At 45.4% G+C, this 27,428-nt stretch overlaps 3 protein-coding genes and 2 long non-coding RNA genes across 8 annotated transcripts in view; 4 read left to right on the plus strand and 1 right to left on the minus strand.

Annotated features, from left to right (window-relative positions):
- Positions 1 to 1,783: 1,783 nt before the first annotated feature.
- Positions 1,784 to 4,936, plus strand: LOC127928279 (uncharacterized). The gene is made up of 3 exons (XM_052515438.1): positions 1,784 to 2,003; positions 2,331 to 2,372; positions 4,632 to 4,936. The coding sequence occupies exons 1-3, from the start codon at positions 1,922 to 1,924 to the stop codon at positions 4,934 to 4,936; spliced, it is 429 nt and encodes a 142-aa protein (XP_052371398.1). The 5' UTR covers positions 1,784 to 1,921.
- Positions 3,761 to 4,591, minus strand: LOC127928267 (uncharacterized). Of its 2 annotated transcripts, none has more exons than XR_008131119.1 (4): positions 4,466 to 4,591; positions 4,107 to 4,322; positions 3,891 to 4,034; positions 3,761 to 3,818 (listed from the first exon to the last, which is right to left on the minus strand). It is a non-coding gene; the product is annotated as an uncharacterized LOC127928267 (long non-coding RNA). The 2 variants fall into 2 exon arrangements; XR_008131120.1 differs by lacking the exon at positions 4,466 to 4,591 and adding an exon at positions 4,394 to 4,447.
- Positions 4,937 to 7,916: 2,980 nt separating the features above from the next.
- On the plus strand, positions 7,917 to 11,972 carry alkbh5 (alkB homolog 5, RNA demethylase). The gene is made up of 7 exons (XM_052515435.1): positions 7,917 to 8,582; positions 9,389 to 9,559; positions 10,024 to 10,071; positions 10,179 to 10,256; positions 11,017 to 11,264; positions 11,346 to 11,426; positions 11,516 to 11,972. The coding sequence occupies exons 1-7, from the start codon at positions 8,367 to 8,369 to the stop codon at positions 11,706 to 11,708; spliced, it is 1,035 nt and encodes a 344-aa protein (XP_052371395.1). The 5' UTR covers positions 7,917 to 8,366; the 3' UTR covers positions 11,709 to 11,972.
- Positions 11,973 to 12,802: 830 nt separating this feature from the next.
- LOC127928264 (uncharacterized) lies at positions 12,803 to 15,213 on the plus strand. 3 transcript variants are annotated; one of them, XR_008131115.1, is made up of 6 exons: positions 12,803 to 12,894; positions 13,253 to 13,369; positions 13,423 to 14,717; positions 14,905 to 14,969; positions 15,039 to 15,118; positions 15,199 to 15,213. It is a non-coding gene; the product is annotated as an uncharacterized LOC127928264 (long non-coding RNA). The 3 variants fall into 3 exon arrangements; XR_008131116.1 differs by having other exon boundaries at positions 12,837 to 12,897; XR_008131117.1 differs by having other exon boundaries at positions 12,804 to 12,894; positions 13,313 to 14,717.
- A 2,679-nt stretch (positions 15,214 to 17,892) lies between these two features.
- The window catches only part of mief2 (mitochondrial elongation factor 2), a 55,098-nt gene continuing 45,562 nt past the window's right edge, over positions 17,893 to 27,428 (plus strand). The window contains exons 1-2 of the mRNA XM_052515439.1: positions 17,893 to 18,071; positions 23,262 to 23,422. Of these exons, the coding sequence (XP_052371399.1) occupies positions 18,008 to 18,071; positions 23,262 to 23,422 (225 nt within the window). The 5' untranslated portion in view covers positions 17,893 to 18,007. The remainder of the gene's footprint in view (positions 18,072 to 23,261; positions 23,423 to 27,428) is intronic.

Raw genomic sequence — 27,428 nt, forward strand, 5'->3', positions numbered from 1 at the left:
CTAATGTTATAGAATAGAGGACCAGAACAGTAGTCTAATGTTATAGAAGAGAGGACCAGAACAGTAGTCTGGTAGACCTCTCATAGGACCAGAACAGTAGTCTGGTAAGAATAGAGGACCAGAACAGTAGTCTAATGTTATAGAATAGAGGACCAGAACAGTAGTCTGGTAGATATGAATAGAGGACAGAACAGTAGTCTGGTATATGAACTGAGAGGACCAGAACAGTAGTCTGGTAGATGAATAGAGGACCAGAACAGTAGTCTGGTAGAGAATAGAGGACCAGAACAGTAGTCTATAGAGAATAGTCTGGTATAATATGAACTATAGGTCTATAACCTCTCATATAGCCTAATATAATATGAACTGTAGCTCTATAACCTCTCATATAATATGAACTGTAGCTCTATAACCTCTCATATAATATGAACTGTAGGTCTATAACCTCTCATATAATATGAACTGTAGGTCTATAACCTCTCATATAATATGAAGCCTCATATAATATGAACTGTAGGTCTATAACCTCTCATATAATATGAACTGTAGGCTCTATAACCTCTCATATAATATGAACTGTAGGTCTATAACCTCTCATATAATATGAAGTCTATAACCTCTCATATAATATGAACTGTAGGTCTATAACCTCTCATATAATATGAACTGTAGGTCTATAACCTCTCATATAGCCTCATATAATATGAACTGTAGGTCTATAACCTCTCATATAATATGAACTGTAGGTCTATAACCTCTCATATAATATGAACTGTAGGTCTATAACCTCTCATATAATATGAACTGTAGGTCTATAACCTCTCATATAGCCTCATATAATATGAACTGTAGGTCTATAACCTCTCATATAATATGAACTGTAGGTCTATAACCTCTCATATAATATGAACTGTAGGTCTATAACCTCTCATATAATATGAACTGTAGGTCTATAACCTCTCATATAATATGAACTGTAGCTCTATAACCTCTCATATAATATGAACTGTAGGTCTATAACCTCTCATATAATATGAACTGTAGGTCTATAACCTCTCATATAATATGAACTGTAGGTCTATAACCTCTCATATAATATGAACTGTAGGTCTATAACCTCTCATATAGCTATAACCTCATATAATATGAACTGTAGCTCTATAACCTCTCATATAATATGAACTGTAGGTCTATAACCTCTCATATAGCTGTAGCTCTCATATCTATAACCTCTCATATAATATGAACTGTAGGTCTATAACCTCTCATATAATATGAACTGTAGTCTATAACCTCATATAATATGAACTGTAGCTCTATAACCTCTCATATAATATGAACTGTAGGTCTATAACCTCTCATATAGCCTATGAACTGTAATATAATATGAACTGTAGGTCTATAACCTCTCATATAATATGAACTGTGGGTCTATAACCTTAAGATTAATTCCTGCAGAGTTAATAATTTATTTGACATTAAAATGATACATCGTAGGTAGCAACATTTGGAGAATTTATTTTCTGAAAATACAGAGACATAAATCTCCTTGTTTCGGTCCAAATGTAATACATTCTTCTCTTTTCTAACCAGTTGTCGGGTTTGTGGATGCGCGCAGGCCGAAGCTCGTTGCCAATGTTACCAAGGTTACCAATGTTACCAAGGTTACCAATGTTACCAAGGTTACCAATGTTACCAAGGTTACCAATGTTACCAATGTTACCAAGGTTACCAATGTTACCAAGGTTACCAATGTTACCAAGGTGATGCCATTAGCAGACGCCCTGAGGCCCCTGATCCAACAACAGGATTACTCTGATATCTGTGCTGCTGGGACCAGCGTGGAGAAGATGAGGGTTCTGTTCACGGCCGTAGATTCAGGCGGGGAAAAGGTGAAATCTGCTTTTTATACAAGAGTCTGATGAGAGAAGAACCTGATTTAGTCCGAGACATGCTGAAAGCAGAACCTGATCGAGTCATAAATCTACTGGGTGAAGAACTGGGTAAGTCTACCTATGTTGGTCATATATAATAATAATAATAATAATAATAATATATTATTATATATACAGTATATATACAGTATCACTGGGTATATCTCCAAAAAAATATTGTTTTATGTTGTCATAGTTTTCAAATTCAGTTCAGCGTTTCTACAAACTACGGTCTTTACTGGTTGAGCAGCTAAAACCAGGTTTGAGCCGATGTGATAAAATCCATTCATTATTATCATTATATTCACTGGTTCAATCCAAGGTGTTATTAATTTAGAGAGGAAACAGATTTAGTTGGAGATCTTGGTATTCTCTAACTTACTCTGGTCTTTTTAGGTATATCTCCAAAAACAGATGTTGTTGATGATGATCCACCTGGTAAGTTTCTGCCTGTCTTCCTTACTGCCTGCCTGTCTTCCTTACTGCCTGCCTGTCTTCCTTACTGCCTGCCTGTCTTCCTTACTGCCTGCCTGCCTGCCTGCCTGTCTTCCTTACTGCCTGCCTGCCTGCCTGCCTGTCTTCCTTACTGCCTGCCTGTCTGTCTTCCTTTACTGCCTGCCTGTCTTCCTTACTGCCTGCCTGCCTGTCTTCCTTACTGCCTGCCTGCCTGTCTTCCTTACTGCCTGCCTGCCTGTCTTCCTTACTGCCTGCCTGTCTTCCTTACTGCCTGCCTGTCTGTCTTCCTTACTGCCTGCCTGTCTGTCTTCCTTACTGCCTGCCTGTCTGTCTTCCTTACTGCCTGCCTGTCTTCCTTACTGCCTGCCTGTCTGTCTTCCTTACTGCCTGCCCTGTCTTCCTTACTGTCTGCCTGTCTTTCCTTACTGCCTGCCTGTCTTCCTTACTGCCTGCCTGTCTTCCTTACTGCCTGCCTGTCTGTCTTCCTTACTGCCTGCCTGCCTGTCTTCCTTACTGTCTGCCTGTCTTCCTTACTGCCTGCCTGCCTGTCTTCCTTACTGCCTGCCTGCCTGTCTTCCTTACTGCCTGCCTGCCTGTCTTCCTTACTGCCTGCCTGCCTGTCTGTCTTCCTTACTGCCTGCCTGTCTGTCTTCCTTACTGCCTGCCTGCCTGTCTTCCTTACTGCCTGCCTGTCTTCCTTACTGCCTGCCTGCCTGTCTTCCTTACTGCCTGCCTGCCTGTCTGTCTTCCTTACTGCCTGCCTGCCTGTCTGTCTTCCTTACTGCCTGCCTGCCTGTCTTCCTTACTGCCTGCCTGTCTTCCTTACTGCCTGTCTGTCTTCCTTACTGCCTGCCTGCCTGTCTTCCTTACTGTCTGCCTGTCTTCCTTACTGCCTGCCTGCCTGTCTGTCTTCCTTACTGCCTGCCTGTCTTTCTGTCTGTCTTCCTTACTGCCTGCCTGCCTGTCTGTCTCTGTCTGTCTGTCTTCCTTACTGCCTGCCTGCCTGTCTTCCTTACTGCCTGCCTGTCTTCCTTACTGCCTGCCTGCCTGCCTGCCTGTCTTCCTTACTGCCTGCCTGCCTGCCTGCCTGCCTGTCTGTCTGTCTGTCTGTCTCTGACTGTCTGTCTCTGTCTGTCTCTGCCTGTCTGTCTCTGACTGTCTGTCTCTGTCTGTCTCTGCCTGTCTGTCTCTCCGTCCCTCATTCCTGTAACATACAGTAATGTCACATATCAACAACTCCCCGAGACGGGAAAATATTACCAGTTGATGTCACCCACCTCAAGAAATATGTTGTTTGCCACACAGAATGATTTAAATTATTATATATAAGACCTCAGGCTTTATGAGTCTAATGTGTAATTACTGGTCAGGTCTAATGTGTAATTACTGGTCAGGTTATTAATGTTGTTGTCCTCAGGGAGAGAAGACCTCAGGCTTTATGAGTCTAATGTGTAATTACTGGTCAGGTTATTAATGTTGTTGTCCTCAGGTAGAGAAGACCTCAGGCTTTATGAGTCTAATGTGTAATTACTGGTCAGGTTATTAATGTTGTTGTCCTCAGGGAGAGAAGACCTCAGGCTTTATGAGTCTAATGTGTAATTACTGGTCAGGTTATTAATGTTGTTGTCCTCAGGGAGAGAAGACCTCAGCCTTTATGAGTCTAATGTGTAATTACTGGTCAGGTTATTAATGTTGTTGTCCTCAGGTAGAGTAGACCTCAGGCTTTATGAGTCTAATGTGTAATTACTGGTCAGGTTATTAATGTTGTTGTCCTCAGGGAGAGAAGACCTCAGGCTTTATGAGTCTAATGTGTAATTACTGGTCAGGTTATTAATGTTGTTGTCCTCAGGGAGAGAAGACCTCAGGCTTTATGAGTCTAATGTGTAATTACTGGTCAGGTTATTAATGTTGTTGTCCTCAGGGAGAGAAGACCTCAGCCTTTATGAGTCTAATGTGTAATTACTGGTCAGGTTATTAATGTTGTTGTCCTCAGGAGAGAAGACCTCAGGCTTTATGAGTCTAATGTGTAATTACTGGTCAGGTTATTAATGTTGTTGTCCTCAGGTAGAGTAGACCTCAGGCTTTATGAGTCTAATGTGTAATTACTGGTCAGGTTATTAATGTTGTTGTCCTCAGGGAGAGAAGACCTCAGGCTTTATGAGTCTAATGTGTAATTACTGGTCAGGTTATTAATGTTGTTGTTTTTGTTGTTGTTAATGTTGCTATATTTTATTTCAACAGATCAGTCTGGGAGTAACAGAGTTGAAATGATGGAGATGCAACCTTTACTGGGTCCTGGATCAGAGATGGAGAGAGGAGCAAGACAGGCTGTTGATGCTCTAGAAGACCAGGAGAGAGAGGAGGGAAGACCGGCTGTTGATGCTCTAGAAGACCAGGAGAGAGAGGAGGGAAGACCGGCTGTTGATGCTCTAGAAGACCAGGAGAGAGAGGAGGGAAGACCGGCTGTTGATGCTCTAGAAGACCAGGAGAGAAGACAGGCTGTTGATGCTCTAGAAGACCAGAGAGGAGGGAAGACCGGCTGTTGATGCTCTAGAAGACCAGGAGAGAGAGGAGGGAAGACAGGCTGTTGATGCTCTAGAAGACCAGGAGAGAGAGGAGGGAAGACAGGCTGTTGATGCTCTAGAAGACCAGGAGAGAGAGGAGGGAAGACCGGCTGTTGATGCTCTAGAAGACCAGGAGAGAGAGGAGGGAAGACAGGCTGTTGATGCTCTAGAAGACCAGGAGAGAGAGGAGGAAGACAGGCTGTTGATGCTCTAGAAGACCAGGAGAGAGAGGAGGAAGACAGGCTGTTGATGCTCTAGAAGACCAGGAGAGAGAGGAGGGAAGACAGGCTGTTGATGCTCTAGAAGACCAGGAGAGAGAGGAGGGAAGACAGGCTGTTGATGCTCTAGAAGACCAGGAGAGAGAGGCTCTAGAAGACCAGGAGAGAGAGCTCTAGAAGACCAGGAGAGAAGACAGGCTGTTGGTAGGAAGACAGGCTGTTGATGCTCTAGAAGACCAGGAGAGAGAGGAGGGAAGACAGGCTGTTGATGCTCTAGAAGACCAGGAGAGAGAGGAGGGAAGACAGGCTGTTGATGCTCTAGAAGACCAGGAGAGAGAGGAGGAAGACAGGCTGTTGATGCTCTAGAAGACCAGGAGAGAGAGGAGGGAAGACAGGCTGTTGATGCTAGAAGACTAGAAGACCATGAGAGAGAGGAGGGAAGACAGGCTGTTGATGCTCTAGAAGACCAGGAGAGAGGAGGAAGACAGGCTGTTGATGGAGAGAGAGGAGGGAAGACAGGCTGTTGATGCTCTAGAAGACCAGGAGAGAGAGGAGGGAAGATGCTCTAGAAGACCAGGAGAGAGAGGAGGGAAGACAGGCTGTTGATGCTCTAGAAGACCAGGAGAGAGATGAGGGAAGACAGGCTGTTGATGCTCTAGAAGACCAGGAGAGAGATGAGGGAAGACAGGCTGTGATGTTTCTGGGGCTCAGAAAGTCTCCGGTGTGAGAGAGGTTAAAGGTTAAAATGTCCAGAGTCAGAGTCGTGCAGAAGGTGTTGTATGCTGAGGCAGTGAAGAAAGTCGAGGAGGATGGGTCAGAGGGGCAGGGGATGCCTAGAAGACCAGGAGAGAGAGTAGTAGAATTTGTTCCAGCGCATTTAGGGAAGACAGGCTGTGATGTTTCTGGGGCTCAGAAAGTCTCCGGTTAGGTTTTAAAATTCAGAGTCAACAGAAGGTGGTATGCTGAGGCATGAAAAACTGGGTCCCGAGGGGGATCATAAACTACTGCAGCATAAATTTGTTCCAGCGCATTTAGGGAGGCCACGTGATTTATACTTCAGTAAAGGTTATTTAGCATTCATAACAATGGTTATAAAACTGTCCCACATAAACTACTGCAGCATAAATACTGGAGGCTGAGACAGATCTTAGCATTCATAACAATGGCTATAAAACTGTCCCACATAAACTACTGCAGCATAAATACTGGAGGCTGAGACAGATCTTAGCATTCATAACAATGGCTATAAAACTGTCCCACATAAACTACTGCAGCATAAATACTGGAGGCTGAGACAGATCTTAGCATTCATAACAATGGCTATAAAACTGTACCACATAAACTACTGCAGCATAAATACTGGAGGCTGAGACAGATCTTAGCATTCATAACAATGGTTATAAAACTGTCCCACATAAACTACTGCAGCATAAATACTGGAGGCTGAGACAGATCTTAGCATTCATAACAATGGTTATAAAACTGTCCCACATAAACATATTGTAAAAACAACAGGAACAAATAGATGCTGTGGTGGCAACTGCAGAGATGTATTTTGGGGTATATGACATGTACTGGGGGGGGTCCCGTCCTATCAGACAGTTGGCATGGTAAAACGAGCAGACAGGGGTCAAAGTGTGTGGGAATGGGGTATATGAAATGTTGACTTCAGAAGAGTTAGTGTGTCGGGGGGTCCGTCCTATCAGACCATTGGCATGGTGAAACGAGCAGACAGGGGTCAAAGTGTGTGGGAATGGGGTATATGAAATGTTGACTTCAGAAGAGTTAGTGTGTCGAGGGGGGGGTCCGTCCTACCAGACCGTTGGCATGGTAAAACGAGCAGACAGGGGTCAAAGTGTGTGGGAATGGGGTATATGAAATGTTGACTTCAGAAGAGTTAGTGTGTCGAGGGGGGTCCGTCCTATCAAACCGTTGGCATGGTGGAACGAGCAGACAGGGGTCAAAGTGTGTGGGAATGGGGTATATGAAATGTTGACTTCAGAAGAGTTAGTGTGTCGAGGGGGGGGTCCTGTCCTATCAGACAGTTGGCATGGTGAAACGAGCAGACAGGGGTCAAAGTGTGTGGGAATGGGGTATATGAAATGTTGACTTCAGATGAGTTAGTGTGTCGAGGGGGGTAAGTGGCCTTTTAAAAATGAGTGTAGACGGTGATGTCAAGGGGCTCTATTTAATTTATTTCCCAGAGGAACAAGAATAATGAAGAGAATTGAATGTAGATCTTTTTTGCCTTCACCTCCCTTATCTCACCTCATTTGCTCACATTGTATATAGACTTATTTTTCTACTGTATTATTGACTGTATGTTTTGTTTTACTCCATGTTGTTATATATGTGTCGAACTGCTTTGCTTTATCGTGGTCAGGGTCGCAGTTGTAAATGAGAACTTGTTCTGGTTAAATAAAAGGTGAAATAAAAAAAATAAAAAATAAACTGAACTGCCCTCTCACTCCAGTCCGGTAGGTGGCGCTGTATATAAACACACCTAACAGTTGGACGCGATCCGCCAGGAAGAAAGTCCCCGAGTCTGTAGTTGGTTCAACCCTCCCGGGTCTCAGAGGAATGAGAAATGCGTGGTGCTCATAACTAGAGCTGTTGTTTTAAAAAAAATAATGTTTTTTTTTTTTAACGAGTTTTACTTATATAATAACGATTTAAAAAATAAATAAAAAGCCTCCGTTAAAAATCATATGGACAAGACAAGACCGTAAGAATATTATTTTTAAAAAATAAATAATTTTTTAACCGATTTTGCCTCGTCACTTGAAATACCGTTTTGGTACTTCCGGTTGTTGCTGAACCTGGTTGCTAACCAGTTAGCCATGCTAACTATCTAGCCTGTATTCACACGAAAATAGTCAAAATAACAGGACAGGAATAACGCAACGACGAAACTAATAGACGCAGATTCATTCCGTGTCATTTAACTCGTAAAAATTAGTATACATTTACTACTTTGAATCGTCGACTTGTTTTATTTTGTTGGGAAAACAACCCGTTTTAAGTGAGCTAAAGTTGTTCGCCACATCACAACATATAACTACCGTGAGGACGGTCACCGGGAGCCTCCCGGTCCCCGCGTCTACAGACGGACAATTATGGAAGTGAAATAACTATAATTACAACCAACTCCTACATTTTATATTTATATATTATATATATATATCAAATAAAACATGTCAGCCAGTGGTTTCTCCGACCTGCGGGAAAAGCTGACGTCCATGACTCCTCACCGGGACAATTACAAAAACAGAGTTACCGATAAGGACGACAGTTACAAAAATAGGAAAGTTAAAGTTACCGACGGAGGTAGTAGTAACGGGAACGGCCGGAAGCGGAAGCACCGAGATTCCTCCGAGGATGAGGTCGAGCCTGTGGAGTCCCGTGAGCAGGTATGATGATGACCTGCTGTTGACACTGAACTTCTCTGAGATGAATCCAATTCAAAGTATGAATCAATATTTCTGTCTTTTCCCCCACTTTCTTCTCTCTCTCTCTCCATCTCTCTCCCCCTCCATCTCTCTCTCCATCTCTCCATCTCTTTCCCTCCATCTCTCTCTCTCCATCTCTCTCTCTCCATCTCTCTCTCCCTCCATCTCTCTCCCCCTCTCTCCATCTCCATCTCCTTCCATCTCTCCCCCTCTCTCCTCCATCTCTCTCTCCTCCTCTCTCTCTCTCCCTCCATCTCCTCTCTCCTCCATCTCTCTCCCCCTCCATCTCTCTCTCCCTCCATCTCTCTCCCTCCATCTCTCTCTCCCCTCCATCTCTCTCCCCTCCATCTCTCTCTCTCTCCCTCCATCTCTCTCCCCTCCATCTCTCTCCCCCTCCATCTCTCTCTCCCTCCATCTCTCTCCCTCCATCTCTCTCTCCCCTCCTCTCTCCCTCTCTCTCTCCCCCTCCATCTCTCTCCATCTCTCTCTCCCCTCCATCTCTCTCCCCTCCATCTCTCTCTCTCTCCATCTCTCTCCATCTCTCCATATCTCCTCCATCTCTCTCATCTCTCTCTCCCTCCATCTCCCCCCTCCCTCCATCTCTCTCCATCTCTCTCCCCCTCCATCTCTATCTCTCCTCATCTCTCTCCATCCCCTCCATCTCTCTCGCCCTCCCTCCATCTCTCTCTCCATCTCTCTCCCCCTCCATCTCACACTCCCTCCATCTCTCTCTCGCCCTCTCTCTCTCTCTCTCCATCTCCCTCCAGGAGGCGAGGCGTGTCCAGAGTGGCATTGTTCAGGTAGAGGTCTTCTCTAAAGAGGACTGTGATGTCATTGAGGGCAAGATAAATGAGGTGGTTGCTAACGGAGAAGCGGGGCTTTACCGGGAACACACCGTAGATCGGGCACCGCTACGGAACAAATATTTCTTTGGAGAGGTGAAGTCACGCACCTGTTGTTCCTCTCTCAGTCTCTACCCCCCCATCTTCCTCTCCTCATCTCTCTTTTGCTCTGTCTCTAAACCCCTCTCTTCCTCTCTCTGTCTCTAAACCCCTCTCTTCCTCCCTCTCTCTGTCTCTAAACTCCTCTCCTCCTCCCTCTTTCTGTCTCTAAACCCTCTCTCCCTCCCTCTCTGTCTAAACCCCTCTTCCTCCCTCTCTCTGTCTCTAAACCCCTCTCTCCCTCCCTCTCTCTGTCTCTAAACCCCTCTCTTCCTCCCTCTCTCTGTCTCTAAACCCCTCTTCCTCCATCCCTCTCTGTCTCTAAGCCCCTCTCTTCCTCCCTCTCTCTGTCTAAACCCCTCTCTTCCTCCCTCTCTCTGTCTCTAAACCCCTCTCTTCCTCCCTCTCTCTGTCTCTAAACCCCTCTCTTCCTCTCTCTCTCACCTCGTCTCGTCTTCCAGGGCTATACATACGGGGCCCAGCTAGAGAAGTCTTCTCTAAAGAGGACTGTGATGTCATTGAGGGCAAGATAAATGAGGTGGTTGCTAACGGAGAAGCGGGGGCTTTACCGGAACACACCGTAGATCGGGCACCGCTACGGAACCTGAAGTCAGAGAGATTGTACCCTAAAGGAGAGGTAAACCCCGACATCCCGACCTGGGTTCACCTCTCTCTGTCATCACTAAACTGGTCTGTCTCTAAACTCCTCTACCTGAAGGTAATAACTTTTAACCTCTAACATCCTGCTCGTTACCCCAGCCCACTTCCTGTCTCAGATTTGACCTTAACTGTGCTCCAGCCCACTTCCTGTCTCAGATTTGACCTTAAGTGTGCTCCAGCACACTTCCTGTCTCAGATTTTTACCTTAACTGTGCTCCAGCCCACTTCCTGTCTCAGATTGTACCTTAACGTGCTCCAGCCCACTTCCTGTCTCAGATTTGACCTTAACTGTGCTCCAGCCCACTTCCTGTCTCAGATTGTACCTGAACGTGCTCCAGCCCACTTCCTGTCTCAGATTTGACCTTAACTGTGCTCCAGCACACTTCCTGTCTCAGATTTTTACCTTAACTGTGCTCCAGCCCACTTCCTGTCTCAGATTGTACCTTAACGTGCTCCAGCACACTTCCTGTCTCAGATTTCTACCTTAACTGTGCTCCAGCCCACTTCCTGTCTCAGATTTTTACCTTAACTGTGCTCCAGCCCACTTCCTGTCTCAGATTGTACCTTAACGTGCTCCAGCACACTTCCTGTCTCAGATTTTTACCTTAACTGTGCTCCAGCCCACTTCCTGTCTCAGATTGTACCTTAACGTGCTCTAGCCCACTTCCTGTCTCAGATTGTACCATAACGTGCTCTAGCCCACTTCCTGTCTCCAGCCCACTTCCTGTCTCCAGCCCACTTCCTGTCTCCAGCCCACTTCCTGTCTCCAGCCCACTTCCTGTCTCCAGGAAAAGCCTGTTGTTGATGTTGTTTTTTGTCCTGTAGGTTTTGTGAACTCGGCGGTGATCAACGACTACCAACCAGGCGGCTGCATCGTGTCACATGTCGACCCGCTCCACATCTTCGCCCGGCCAATCGTATCCGTGTCCTTCTTCTCAGACTCGGCCCTCTGCTTCGGCTGCCGCTTCCAGTTTAAACCAATCAGAGTGTCCGAGCCCGTCCTGGAGCTTCCTGTCAGGAGAGGAAGTGTTACTGTCCTCAGGTAGGCGAGGGAGGTGGAGAGAGAGAGAGAGAGAGTGTGAGAGGGAGAGGTGTGATGTCATAGTGTTCTCTCTCCTCTCAGTGGCTACGCGGCTGATGACATCACCCACTGTATCCGCCCCCAGGACATCAAGGAGAGACGAGCCGTCATCATCCTCAGGAAGTATGTCTGTCACCATGACAACCAAGAGTTAGCAGGTTGACTGTGGCGTCAGGCTATTGCACTAACTCTCTCGCTGTGTGTGTGTGCAGGACGAGACCAGATGCTCCCCGTGTAGACCAGAGCCCCTCCCCTAACCCCTCCCCTCCTGAGAGACACGCCCCTCTGAAGGCCAAACGCTCTCACCGCAGAGCTGACCCAGACGCTGCACACAGGTACTCACACACTGGGAGACATACACTCACACACAGGACCAGAGCCCCTCCCCTAACTCCTCCTACCTGAGATACAGGACCAGAGCCCCTCCCCTAACTCCTCCTACCTGAGATACAGGACCAGAGCCCCTCCCCTAACTCCTCCTACCTGAGATACAGGACCAGAGCCCCTCCCCTAACTCCTCCTACCTGAGATACAGGACCAGAGCCCCTCCCCTAACTCCTCCTACCTGAGATACAGGACCAGAGCCCCTCCCCTAACTCCTCCTACCTGAGATACAGGACCAGAGCCCCTCCCCTAACTCCTCCTACCTGAGATACAGGACCAGAGCCCCTCCCCCCATGACTCTTAACTCTCTCCTGTCAGACCCTGAGATGGACAGGACCAGAGCCCCTCCCCTAACTCCTCCTAGCAACAGCCTGAGATACAGGACTAGAGCCCTCCCAAGGTCAACTCCTCCTGCCTGACTGGATACAGGACCAGAGCCGTTCTCCCCTAACTCCTCCTGCCTGAGATACAGGACTAGAGCCCCTCCCCTAACTCCTCCTGCCTGAGATACAGGACCAGAGACAGGCCCCTCCCCTGGGAACTCCTCCTGCCTGAGATACAGTCCTAGAGCCCCTCCCTAGTGACTCCAAGACCTCCTGCCTGAGACCCCCTCCATTATAGGACTAGAGTTCCTGGGTCCCCCTGTAACCCTGAACCTTCTGAGATACAGGACCAGATCCCCTCCCCTGAACCCTCCTACCTGAGATATCTGTTCCAGGACCAGATCCCCTGTCACCCTGAACCCTCCTACCTGAGATACAGGACCAGATCCCCTGTCACCCCCATAACTCTTCTTCAGTGATCTCTCTGTCAGAACCGAGGGTTCTGGAGATGGATAAGGAGGAGTATCTGTTCCTCCTCCTCTTTGTCCCTGAACCATTATCATCTGTTCCTGGGTAGCAACAGCTACCCTGAGAACTACCGGAGGCGGAGCCTGGGACGTGATCTACCGTGTCACGAACCATTAAGGTCAAGATGCTGACGTCACTGAACACCGGACTGGACCAGATAGGGAGGAGGTAGTGTGTGTTGTGTGTGTGTGTACCCTGTGTGTATGTGTAGTGTCTGTTCCTGTGTGTGTGTGTGTGTGTGTGTGAGGTGTATCTGTTCCTGGGTGTGATCTACCCTGTCACCCTGAACCATTATGTGTGTAGTATCTGTTCCTGGGTCAGTGATCTACCCTGTCACCCTGAACCATTATAGGGAGGTAGTATCTGTTCCTGTCAGTGAAACCCTGTCCCCCTGAACCATGCTAGGGATGGATGGAACATCTGTTCCTGGGCTGTCAGCCAATCAGAGACTGAACCTGAGGGAGGGGGGGGATCTACCCTGTCACCCTAAGACCATTATGGGAAGTTCTGTTCCTGGGTCAGTGATCTACCCTGTCACCCTGAACCCTGTTGTCAGTGATCTACCCTGTCACCCTGAACCATTACGCTGGGTCAGTGATCACCCTGTCCCCATGTCCTAGTAAAGTGTTTCCTGGGTCAGTGATCTACCCTGTCAGTCCAAGACCATTTATTTTTCAGGGTGTGATCCCCTGTCACCCCCTCCATTATAGAGAGGTAGTATCTGTTCCTGGGTCAGTGATCTACCCTGTCACCCTGAACCATTATAGGGAGGAGGTAGTATCTGTTCCTGGGTCAGTGATCTACCCTGTCACCCTGAACCATTATAGGGAGGTAGTATCTGTTCCTGGGTCAGTGATCTACCCTGTCACCCTGAACCATTATAGGAGGTAGTATCTGTTCCTGGGTCAGTGATCTACCCTGTCACCCTGAACCATTATAGGGAGGAGGTAGTATCTGTTCCTGGGTCAGTGATCTACCCTGTCACCCTGAACCATTATAGGGAGGTAGTATCTGTTCCTGGGTCAGTGATGTCACCAATTCTCAGGTGCTGATTTGGCCCGTAGGGTTAATGAAACGGGGTGGAGAGGAGTCACGGCAGCACGTTTTTCAACCCCCCCCTCCTCCCTCCGGAACTTTTAATTAAGGGTGTAACCGTGGTTACAGCTGAACACCTGACCAGGGGGCCACGTTCAGTCGCCGAACGTTGTGAAACGTTGTGAAACGTGAGCAGCTAGAAATGTCACGGATAGAGCCGACCACGGTTCCTCATTCTACGTCTGTCAGAGAGGCGTGTTTCTTCTACACAGCATATTTCTACCTGAACAACTTTCTGTTGCATATTCTAGAAAACATATATCTATGCTATATCCCTTTTTATTGTTCAGCTCAAACGGCATCCTGTTCCCTAGGTAACACTACTACTGGCCAGAGGGGTCAGCCACCTCATCAGAACCTAATATCTAACAAATTACACAACAAACACCTAATTAACACCTAAAACATAGTGGCTAAAGTAGTGCACTATAATAGGGAACAGGGAGCTGTTCGGGAGTGGGCTGACCTCTTAGTGTGTCCATGACGATATGTATGTAACATGGTTTGTAATAAGATGTACAGTTTAAAGACCATTTATGAACAGAGCTGACTGACTGGCTGGTTTACTGCCTGTTACACAGAGGAACCGTGGACTGTATAACATGTCCTATTGGTACACTGGGGGGGTAGCCCAATGGGTCCTGGTCAAACCTAGTTCACTACAGGAAGCCATTTGGGATGCATGTGAGTGTGGGGGGGTTTGTTCAATGAAGCCCTGTTGTAAACCTGCTGTTCGACCAGGGGGGTTTGTTCAGTGAAGCCCTGTTGTCAACCTGCTGTTCGACCAGGGGGGTTTGTTCAGTGAAGCCCTGTTGTAGTAAACCTGCTGTTCGACTGACAGGGTCTATGTATAAAGAACTGTGGACTGATACATAATAGTAATGATCTGTTTAGGTTTTAGTTTAAACTGTAAAAAAATGAACTGTTCCACAAAAATGCTTCCGTTTTAAAATAATATCTTCCTAAACTGTTTCTCTTCTTATTGGACTGAGTGGTTGTAAAGTTCTACTCCTGAGAGAGGTGGACCGGACCAGAGTGGGACAGGACCAGAGTTAGTGGTTGTAAAGTTCTACTCCTGGGAGAGGTGGACCGGACCAGAGTGGGACTGGACCAGTTAGTGGGACCTGGGACCAGTGGACCGGACCGGACCAGAGTGGGACCGGACCAGAGTTAGTGGTTGTAAAGTTCTACTCCTGGGAGGTGGAGGTGGGACAGGACCAGAGTGGGACAGGACCAGAGTTAGTGGTTGTAAAGTTCTACTCCTGGGAGAGGTGGGACAGGACCAGAGTGGGACCGGACCAGAGTTAGTGGTTGTAAAGTTCTACTCCTGGGAGAGGTGGACCGGACCGGACCAGAGTGGGACCGGACCAGAGTTAGTGGTTGTAAAGTTCTACTCCTGAGAGAGGTGGACCGGACCAGAGTGGGACAGGACCAGAGTGGGACAGGACCAGAGTTAGTGGTTGTAAAGTTCTACTCCTGGGAGAGGTGGACCGGACCAGAGTGGGACAGGACCAGAGTTAGTGGTTGTAAAGTTCTACTCCTGGGAGAGGTGGACCGGACCAGAGTGGGACAGGACCAGAGTGACAGGACCAGAGTTAGTGGTTGTAAAGTTCTACTCCTGGGAGAATTGGACAGGCTCAATAGGACAGGTCTAGGTCCAGAGTGACAGGCTCAATAGGACAGGTCTAGGTCCAGAGTGACAGGCTCAATAGGACAGGTCTAGGTCCAGAGTGACAGGCTCAGCAGGACAGGTCTAGGTCCAGAGTGACAGGCTCAGCAGGACAGGTCTAGGTCCAGAGTGACAGGCTCAACGGGACAAGTCTAGGTCCAGAGTGACAGGCTCAGCAGGACAGGTCTAGGTCCAGAGTGACAGGCTCAGCAGGACAGGTCTAGGTCCAGAGTGACAGGCTCAACGGGACAAGTCTAGGTCCAGAGTGACAGGCTCAACGGGACAAGTCTAGGTCCAGAGTGACAGGCTCAACGGGACAAGTCTAGGTCCAGAGTGACAGGCTCAACTGGACAGGTCTAGGTCCAGAGTGACAGGCTCAACTGGACAAGTCTAGGTCCAGAGTGACATGCTCAACTGGACAGGTCTAGGTCCAGAGTGACAGGCTCAGCAGGACAGGTCTAGGTCCAGAGTGACAGGCTCAACTGGACAGGTCTAGGTCCAGAGTGACAGGCTCAACTGGACAGGTCTAGGTCCAGAGTGACAGGCTCAACGGGACAAGTCTAGGTCCAGAGTGACAGGCTCAACGGGACAAGTCTAGGTCCAGAGTGACAGGCTCAACGGGACAGGTCTAGGTCCAGAGTGACAGGCCCAGGGTGACAAGTCTAGGTCCAGAGTGACAGGCTCAACGGGACAAGTCTAGGTCCAGAGTGACAGGCCCAGAGAGAGTGACAGGCCCAGAGAGAGTGACAGGCCCAGAGAGAGTGACAGGCCCAGGGAGAGTGACAGGCCAGGGAGAGTGACAGGCTCAATAGGACAGGTCTAGGTCCAGAGTGACAGGCTCAGCAGGACAGGTCTAGGTCCAGAGTGACAGGCCCAGGGTGACAAGTCTAGGTCCAGAGTGACAGGCCCAGGGTGACAAGTCTAGGTCCAGAGTGACAGGCCCAGAGAGAGTGACAGGCCCAGAGAGAGTGACAGGCCCAGGGAGAGTGACAGGCCCAGAGATGCACATGGAGAGCGAATATGAATGACATGCATGTCAATCTCTCCTGGCTCAAAGTAGAGTAGAGGTTGACTTTATCACTACTTGTTTTTCTAAGAGGTATTGACATGCTGAATGCACCGAGCTCTCTGTTTAAGACACAAGACATGCCACCAGAGGTCTGTTTAAACTACTGGCACACAGCTCAGACACCCACCCCACAAGACATGCCACCAGAGGTTTCTTCACAGTCCCCCAAGTCCAGAACAGACCATGGGAGGCGCACAGTGCTCCATAGAGCCATGAATACATGGAACTCTATTCCACATCAGGTAACTGATGCAGCAGTAGAATCACATTTAAATAACAGGTAAAAATGTTGCTGGACCCAGGAAGAGTAGCTGCTGCCTTGGCAGGAACTAATGGGGATCTATAATAAACCCCAGGAAGAGTAGCTGCTGCCTTGGCAGGAACTAATGGGGATCCATAATAAACCCCAGGAAGAGTAGCTGCTGCCTTGGCAGGAACTAATGGGGATCCATAATAAACCCCAGGAAGAGTAGCTGCTGCCTTGGCAGGAACTAATGGGGATCCATAATAAACACCAGGAAGAGTAGCTGCTGCCTTGGCAGGAACTAATGGGGATCCATAATAAACCCCAGGAAGAGTAGCTGCTGCTTTGGCAGGAACTAATGGGGATCCATAATAAACCCCAGGAAGAGTAGCTGCTGCCTTGGCAGGAACTAATGGGGATCCATAATAAACCCCAGGAAGAGTAGCTGCTGCCTTGGAACTAATGGGGAATAATAAACCCCAGGAAGGGATCCATATGGGGATAAACCCCAGGAAGAGTAGCTGCTGCCTTGGCAGGAACTAATGGGGATCCATAATAAACCCCAGGAAGAGTAGCTGCTGCCTTGGCAGGAACTAATGTGGATCCATAATAAACCCCAGGAAGAGTAGCTGCTGCAGGAACTAATGGGGATCCATAATAAACCCCAGGAAGAGTAGCTGCTGCAGGAACTAATGGGGATCCATAATAAACCCCAGGAAGAGTAGCTGCCTTGCAGGAACTAATGGGGATCCATAATAAACCCCAGGAAGAGTAGCTGCTGCCTTGGCAGGAACTAATGGGGATCCATAATAAACCCCAGGAAGAGTAGCTGCTGCCTTGACAGGAACTAATGGGGATCCATAATAAACACAACAACAAAGATGAAAAACGCGGGATTATACGGTAATTAATGATCAAAACCAGGTCGAATTAATGTTCTCCGCAAATTGAAAAGGTAATACCGCGTTCACGTACTAGTAAATACTAGGAAACTCTGAAATGTCCAACTTGCTAACTGGTTGAACGCAGGCAAATGTATAACTACAACCAGTTAGCAGGTCGGAAATGTCCCAGTTCCGACTAAATTATGTTTTACACACAATAAATGTATGCGTGTTGTTTGGGTAAAATAGAAATAAATACAACTCCCACCCCTTCAGCTGCAAAGACCCCAAACGTCAACGTCAGAACATAACGTCTCCTGCCATTGGTCCGCCTGGTTGTCAATTACATGGACAATGTAATGGGCGTGTTCCTCTGACATTTTTTATTAACAACAAATCAATACATAAAGCACACGAGGGAACACAAGCATACATAGATTACAAACAATGGACAATCGAGCTAGGGGGTACAATATCACATTACAATTACACAAGGACCTTAAGGAATATGCATATACCTACAATTCTAACAGCTTTTTTGTCCCGCCTGCCAGATCTTACAACCGTGACAGGTATTTTACGTGTCATCTAAGAACATTATTTATTTATTTATTTATTTTGAAATCTAAGAACATTATATATATATATATATATATTTTTTTTAAATATGTTTTAATATATTTTACATTTTTAATCTAAGAACATTATATATATATTTAAAATAAAATATGTTTTAATATATTTGACATTTTTAATCTAAGAACATTATATATATATATTTAAAATAAAATATGTTTTAATATATTTGACATTTTTAATCTAAGAACATTATATATATATATTTAAAATAAAATATGTTTTAATATATTTTACATTTTTAATCTAAGAACATTATATATATATATTTAAAATAAAATATGTTTTAATATATTTGACATTTTTAATCTAAGAACATTATGTCCGCGGGGGGATCCGACCCTAGGTTACGGTAACTATGTATGACGTGGGTTCTTTTCATGGTGACAGAAAATCAAAACACAAGATATTTACATGGTCGACGAGTCGGCTAAATAACGCTGCTTTTATATTTTGATTTTAACAAAATGGATTGGAGTTTGAATACAATATAGCAGAAGTTGTAGATTGGTGAGTTGTCCCCGAACAGCTAAGCTAAATGATAACAACAGCTGGAGCTAGCTAACGTAATGTGGCTAACTTAGCTAGCTAACGTAATGTGGCTAACTTAACCTAGCTAACGTAATGTGGCTAACTTAACCTGCTAACGTAATGTGGCTAACTTAGCTAGCTAACGTAATGTGGCTAACTTAGCTAGCTAACGTAATGTGGCTAACTTAGCTAGCTAACGTAATGTGGCTAACTTAACCTGCTAACGTAATGTGGCTAACTTAGCTAGCTAACGTAATGTGGCTAACTTAACCTGCTAACGTAATGTGGCTAACTTAACCTGCTAACGTAATGTGGCTAACTTAACCTGCTAACGTAATGTGGCTAACTTAACCTAGCTAACGTAATGTGGCTAACTTAACCTGCTAACGTAATGTGGCTAACTTAACCTGCTAACGTAATGTGGCTAACTTAACCTGCTAACGTAATGTGGCTAACTTAACCTGCTAACGTAATGTGGCTAACTTAACCAGCTAACGTAATGTGGCTAACTTAACCTGCTAACGTAATGTGGCTAACTTAACCTGCTAACGTAATGTGGCTAACTTAACCTGCTAACGTAATGTGGCTAACTTAACTAGCTACATGGCTAACTGGTTTGTCTTGTTCGGATGCAAAACAACAGTTTTGTCCCGCCCATGTTGATGTGCGGTGAGATCCGGGTCGCTGTCTTTTCACAGTAACATTACAGCGTTTTTACGAATAGTTGATTTACTGCTAACCAGCTAACCTAGCTAGTTTCAAAACAAACATTTCAATGTACGGCGCCCATCCCACCTAACCAGACCAGCTGCAATTAAACACTGGGCGAAGGGGAGATAAACAGAGACGGTTCACCTCTATTAGCTTTGTAACTACTATCTCAGGCTGAACATATACTAGCTAGCTATCACACACGTCCTCCTCTTAACATTGTCAATAGATATGGCTACAGCGAGTTAGATATATCGACCCCGTTATGTTGATGTGTGTTATTGTACTGGAAAAGGGTCAACATTTGGTGAATGAATAGCTCGCTGATCAGCTGATGCCTGGAATTTGGAATTGGACAACGTGTCTCGGGTTGCACATACTGACACAGGGAGAATAAGTAAATACGGTCCATGGCAGATACATATGTAGAGAGTTTGGACTTTAAGCTTCTGGTCCCTGGTAGTTGGTTGGTTGGTGCTTGTTATATCTGAGCAGGTCCAGGAATATAATGTGACCTGCACAAATGGAGCTCATCTCAGTCTTTAAATAGACTGGTCTGAATCCCAAATGACACCCATTTCCCTATATAGTGCACTACTTTTGGCCAGGGCCCATAGCACTCTTTTCCCTATATAGTGCACTACTTTTGGCCAGGGCCCATAGCACCCTTTTCCCTATATAGTGCACTACTTTTGGCCAGGGCCCATAGAGAATAGGGTGCCATTTGGGATGAAGTCTTGGGCTCCGTCCAGTGCCAGGGTAGCCAAGGGGACATCCTATGATCTGACTCTGCTTTCTGTCAGAGTGATCTGCTGAGGCTATTTCTGTCTGCCAGGTGCAGCAGGAGAGAAATATGACACCAACAGAAAACGGTCACGTAGAGCTGGGAAAGGAAAGTGTGACACAGGCCTGTCAGTCAACACCAGAGATAGGACTGGTTCAGTCTCCGGGACCTAGACCTGTCACCTCCTATCTCTGGTGTTGACTGATAGGACTGGTTCAGTCTCCGGGACCTAGACCTGTCACCTCCTATCTCTGGTGTTGACTGACAGGACTGGTTCAGTCTCCGGGACCTAGACCTGTCATCTCCTGTCTCTGGTGTTGACTGGTTCAGTCTCCGGGACCTAGACCTGTCACCTCCTATCTCTGGTGTTGACTGACAGGACTGGTTCAGTCTCTAGGACCTGGACCTGTCACCTCCTATCCCTGGTGTTGACTGGATCAGTCTCTAGGACCTAGACCTGTCACCTCCCATCTCTGGTGTTGACTGACAGGACTGGTTCAGTCTCTAGGACCTAGACCTGTCACCTCCTATCTCTGGTGTTGACTGGACTGGTTCAGTCTCTAGGACCTAGACCTGTCACCTCCTATCTCTGGTGTTGACTGGTTCAGTCTCTAGGACCTAGACCTGTCACCTCCTATCTCTGGTGTTGACTGACAGGACTGGTTCAGTCTCTAGGACCTGGACCTGTCACCTCCTATCTCTGGTGTTGACTGGTTCTGTCTCTAGGACCTAGACCTGTCACCTCCTGTCTCTGGTGTTGACTGACAGGACTGGTTCAGTCTCTAGGACCTAGACCTGTCACCTCCTATCTCTGGTGTTGACTGACAGGACTGGTTCAGTCTCTGGACCTAGACCTGTCACCTCCTATCTCTGGTGTTGACTGGTTCAGTCTCTAGGACCTAGACCTGTCACCTCCTATCTCTGGTGTTGACTGACAGGACTGGTTCAGTCTCTAGGACCTAGACCTGTCACCTCCTATCTCTGGTGACCTTGACTGATCTCTGGTGGACTGGTTCAGTCTCTAGAACCTAGACCTGTCACCTCCTATCTCTGGTGTTGACTGGTTCAGTCTCTAGGACCTAGACCTGTCACCTCCTATCTCTGGTGTTGACTGACAGGACTGGTTCAGTCTCTAGGACCTAGACCTGTCATCTCCTATCTCTGGTGTTGACTGGTTCAGTCTCTAGGACCTAGACCTGTCACCTCCTATCTCTGGTGTTGACTGGTTCAGTCTCTAGGACCTAGACCTGTCACCTCCTATCTCTGGTGTTGACTGGTTCAGTCTCTAGGACCTAGACCTGTCACCTCCTATCTCTGGTGTTGACTGACAGGACTGGTTCAGTCTCTAGGACCTGGACCTGTCACCTCCTATCTCTGGTGTTGACTGACAGGACTGGTTCTGTCTCTAGGACCTAGACCTGTCACCTCCTATCTCTGGTGTTGACTGACAGGACTGGTTCAGTCTCTAGGACCTAGACCTGTCACCTCCTATCTCTGGTGTTGACTGGTTCAGTCTCCGGGACCTAGACCTGTCACCTCCTATCTCTGGTGTTGACTGGTTCAGTCTCTAGACCTAGACCTGTCACCTCCTATCTCTGGTGTTGACTGGTTCAGTCTCTAGGACCTAGACCTGTCACCTCCTATCTCTGGTGTTGACTGGTTCAGTCTCTAGGACCTAGACCTGTCACCTCCTATCTCTGGTGTTGACTGACAGGACTGGTTCAGTCTCTAGGACCTAGACCTGTCACCTCCTGTCTCTGGTGTTGACTGACAGGTCTGGTTCAGTCTCTAGGACCTAGACCTGTCACCTCCTATCTCTGGTGTTGACTGGTTCAGTCTCTAGGACCTAGACCTGTCACCTCCTATCTCTGGTGTTGACTGGTTCAGTCTCTAGGACCTAGACCTGTCACCTGTCTCTGGTGTTGACTGACAGGTCTGGTTCAGTCTCTAGGACCTAGACCTGTCACCCCTGTCTCTGGTGTTGACTGACAGGTCTGGTTCAGTCTCTAGGACCTAGACCTGTCACCTCCTATCTCTGGTGTTGACTGACAGGACTGGTTCAGTCTCTAGAACCTAGACCTGTCACCTCCTATCTCTGGTGTTGACTGGTTCAGTCTCTAGGACCTAGACCTGTCACCTCCTATCTCTGGTGTTGACTGATAGGACTGGTTCAGTCTCTAGGACCTAGACCTGTCACCTCCTATCTCTGGTGTTGACTGGTTCAGTCTCTAGGACCTAGACCTGTCACCTCCTATCTCTGGTGTTGACTGACAGGTCTAGGTTCTGGAGACTGCACCAGTCGTATACAGTACCAGTCAAAAGTTTGGACATTGTAGAATAATAATGAAGGCAAAAATCATGGTTTGTGCTTAGTGGGACTATAATTTGTTTTTCAACAGGACAATGACCCAACACACCTCCAGGCTATGTAAGGGCTATTTGACCAAGAAGGAGAGTGATGGAGTGCTGCATCAGATGACCTGGCCTCCACAATCACCCGACCTCAACCCAATTGAGATGGTTTGGGATGAGTTGGACCGCAGAGTGAAGGAAAAACAGCCAACAAGTGCTCAGCATATGTGGGAACTCCTTCAAGACTGTTGTAAAAGCATTCCTCATGAAGCTGGTTGAGAGAATTCCAAGAGTGTGCAAAGCTCTCATCAAGGCAAAGGGTGGCAACTTTGAAGAATCTAACATATATTTTGATTTAAAACATTTTTTTTTTTTACTACATGATTCCATATGTGTTTTTTTCATAGTTTTGATGTCTTCACTATTATTCTACAATGTAGAAAATAGTAAAAAATAAAGAAAAACCCTTGAATGAGGAGGTGTGTCTAAACTTTTGACTCGTACTGTATATATTTTTAAATTCCAGTCGGATAAACACTCCAAACCCGACTGCTCAGAGGCGTCTGCAAGGTCCTAAAGCCTCGTTTTGTATCACATTCCAATGATAAAACTGGAGGGGGACAAAAATGCCATTTCAGAATGTGGGGTGGGGGGGCATCTCCCCAGTGAAAGTTACGCCCCTGCTTATACATATATATCCCTCCACAGAAACAGAAAGTCATCTCTCTCTGTTTCTTGTTTCTATCAGGTGACTCTGCGGGACAGGAAGTGATGGACTTCCGGTGGGGGAGGAGCCGGGGCGAGGAGGGCATCGCCGTGGTGATAAACTTCCTGCTGGCTAATGCCCGATTGGTCCTGGGAGTGGGAGGGGCCGCGGTGCTGGGCATCGCTACGTTGGCTGTCAAGAGGGTGAGAGAGACTTTCATCCGACTGGAAAAAATAATCTTGCATCATAATTACTCATTATATTTTACATTACATTTAAGTCATTTAGCAGACGCTCTTATCCAGAGCGACTTACAAATTGGTGCATTCACCTTATGACATCCAGTGGAACAGCCACTTTACAATAGTGCATCTAAATCTTAAAGGGGGGTGAGAAGGATTACTTATCCTATCCTAGGCATTACCGTTTTGTAGGTATTTAAGTCAGTCACAATTTACCCACAATGCATCACAGATTTTATGCGCTCAAACAGGGCCTGTGTGTGTGTGAGAGAGCGCATATGTGTGTGTCTGAACGATGGTAGTTCAGGTTTATAATGTGTCTGTAGTTGACACAACGTGCAGGTTTATAATGTGTCTGTAGTTGATACAACATGCAGGTTTATAATGTGTCTGTAGTAGATACAACGTGCAGGTTTATAATGTGTCTGTAGTTGATACAACGTGCAGGTTTATAATGTGTCTGTAGTTGATAGAACATGCAGGTTTATAATGTGTCTGTAGTTGATACAACGTGCAGGTTTATAATGTGTCTGTAGTTGATACAACATGCAGGTTTATAATGTGTCTGTAGTTGATACAACATGCAGGTTTATAATGTGTCTGTAGTTGATACAACGTGCAGGTTTATAATGTGTCTGTAGTTGATACAACGTGCAGGTTTATAATGTGTCTGTAGTTGATACAACGTGCAGGTTTATAATGTGTCTGTAGTAGTTGATACAACGTGCAGGTTTATAATGTGTCTGTAGTTGATACAACGTGCAGGTTTATAATGTGTCTGTAGTTGATACAACGTGCAGGTTTATAATGTGTCTGTAGTTGATACAACGTGCAGGTTTATAATGTGTCTGTAGTTGATACAACGTGCAGGTTTATAATGTGTCTGTAGTTGATAGAACATGCAGGTTTATAATGTGTCTGTAGTTGATACAACGTGCAGGTTTATAATGTGTCTGTAGTTGATACAACATGCAGGTTTATAATGTGTCTGTAGTTGATACAACATGCAGGTTTATAATGTGTCTGTAGTTGATACAACGTGCAGGTTTATAATGTGTCTGTAGTTGATACAACGTGCAGGTTTATAATGTGTCTGTAGTTGATACAACATGCAGGTTTATAATGTGTCTGTAGTTGATACAACATGCAGGTTTATAATGTGTCTGTAGTTGATACAATGTGCAGGTTTATAATGTGTCTGTAGTTGATACAACGTGCAGGTTTATAATGTGTCTGTAGTTGATACAACGTGCAGGTTTATAATGTGTCTGTAGTTGATACAACGTGCAGGTTTATAATGTGTCTGTAGTTGATACAACGTGCAGGTTTATAATGTGTTTGTGTCTGTAGTTGATAGAACGTGCAGGTTTATAATGTGTCTGTAGTTGATACAACGTGCAGGTTTATAATGTGTCTGTAGTTGATACAACGTGCAGGTTTATAATGTGTCTGTAGTTGATACAACGTGCAGGTTTATAATGTGTCTGTAGTTGATACAACGTGCAGGTTTATAATGTGTCTGTAGTTGATACAACGTGCAGGTTTATAATGTGTCTGTAGTTGATACAACGTGCAGGTTTATAATGTGTCTGTAGTTGATACAACGTGCAGGTTTATAATGTGTCTGTAGTTGATACAACGTGCAGGTTTATAATGTGTCTGTAGTTGATACAACTGCAGGTTTATAATGTGTCTGTAGTTGATACAACATGCAGGTTTATAATGTGTCTGTAGTTGATACAACGTGCAGGTTTATAATGTGTCTGTAGTTGATACAACATGCAGGTTTATAATGTGTCTGTAGTTGACACAACGTGCAGGTTTATAATGTGTCTGTAGTTGATACAACATGCAGGTTTATAATGTGTCTGTAGTAGATACAACGTGCAGGTTTATAATGTGTCTGTAGTTGATACAACGTGCAGGTTTATAATGTGTCTGTAGTTGATACAACATGCAGGTTTATAATGTGTCTGTAGTTGATACAACGTGCAGGTTTATAATGTGTCTGTAGTTGATACAACGTGCAGGTTTATAATGTGTCTGTAGTTGATATAATGTGTCTGTAGTTGATACAACGTGCAGGTTTATAATGTGTCTGTAGTTGACACAACGTGCAGGTTTATAATGTGTCTGTAGTTGACACAACGTGCAGGTTTATAATGTGTCTGTAGTTGATACAACGTGCAGGTTTATAATGTGTCTGTAGTTGACACAACGTGCAGGTTTATAATGTGTCTGTAGTTATAATGTGATACAACGTGCAGGTTTATAATGTGTCTGTAGTTGATACAACGTGCAGGTTTATAATGTGTCTGTAGTTGATAGAATGTGCAGGTTTATAATGTGTCTGTAGTTGATATAATGTGTCTGTAGTTGATACAACGTGCAGGTTTATAATGTGTCTGTAGTTGATACAACGTGCAGGTTTATAATGTGTCTGTAGTTGACACAACGTGCAGGTTTATAATGTGTCTGTAGTTGATACAACGTGCAGGTTTATAATGTGTCTGTAGTTGACACAACGTGCAGGTTTATAATGTGTCTGTAGTTGATACAACGTGCAGGTTTATAATGTGTCTGTAGTTGATACAACGTGCAGGTTTATAATGTGTCTGTAGTTGATACAACGTGCAGGTTTATAATGTGTCTGTAGTTGACACAACATGCAGGTTTATAATGTGTCTGTAGTTGATAGAATGTGCAGGTTTATAATGTGTCTGTAGTTGATACAACGTGCAGGTTTATAATGTGTCTGTAGTTGACACAACGTGCAGGTTTATAATGTGTCTGTAGTTGATACAACGTGCAGGTTTATAATGTGTCTGTAGTTGACAACGTGCAGGTTTATAATGTGTCTGTAGTTGATACAACGTGCAGGTTTATAATGTGTCTGTAGTTGATACAACGTGCAGGTTTATAATGTGTCTGTAGTTGACACAACGTGCAGGTTTATAATGTGTCTGTAGTTGATACAACGTGCAGGTTTATAATGTGTCTGTAGTTGATACAACGTGCAGGTTTATAATGTGTCTGTAGTTGATACAATGTGCAGGTTTATAATGTGTCTGTAGTTGATACAACGTGCAGGTTTATAATGTGTCTGTAGTTGATACAACGTGCAGGTTTATAATGTGTCTGTAGTTGATACAACATGCAGGTTTATAATGTGTCTGTAGTTGATACAACGTGCAGGTTTATAATGTGTCTGTAGTTGATACAACGTGCAGGTTTATAATGTGTCTGTAGTTGATACAACGTGCAGGTTTATAATGTGTCTGTAGTTGATAGAACGTGCAGGTTTATAATGTGTCTGTAGTTGATACAACGTGCAGGTTTATAATGTGTCTGTAGTTGATACAACGTGCAGGTTTATAATGTGTCTGTAGTTGATACAACGTGCAGGTTTATAATGTGTCTGTAGTTGATACAACGTGCAGGTTTATAATGTGTCTGTAGTTGATACAACGTGCAGGTTTATAATGTGTCTGTAGTTGATACAACGTGCAGGTTTATAATGTGTCTGTAGTTGATACAACGTGCAGGTTTATAATGTGTCTGTAGTTGATACAACGTGCAGGTTTATAATGTGTCTGTAGTTGATACAACGTGCAGGTTTATAATGTGTCTGTAGTTGATACAACGTGCAGGTTTATAATGTGTCTGTAGTTGATACAACGTGCAGGTTTATAATGTGTTTGTGTCTGTAGTTGATAGAACGTGCGGGTTTATAATGTGTCTGTAGTTGATACAACGTGCAGGTTTATAATGTGTCTGTAGTTGATACAACGTGCAGGTTTATAATGTGTCTGTAGTTGATACAACATGCAGGTTTATAATGTGTCTGTAGTTGATACAACGTGCAGGTTTATAATGTGTCTGTAGTTGATATAATGTGTCTGTAGTTGATACAACGTGCAGGTTTATAATGTGTTTGTGTCTGTAGTTGATACAACGTGCAGGTTTA

Source organism: Oncorhynchus keta, unplaced genomic scaffold (genome assembly GCF_023373465.1).
Source record: "Oncorhynchus keta strain PuntledgeMale-10-30-2019 unplaced genomic scaffold, Oket_V2 Un_scaffold_2576_pilon_pilon, whole genome shotgun sequence".
In the NCBI taxonomy this organism is placed as follows: Eukaryota; Metazoa; Chordata; class Actinopteri; order Salmoniformes; family Salmonidae; genus Oncorhynchus; species Oncorhynchus keta.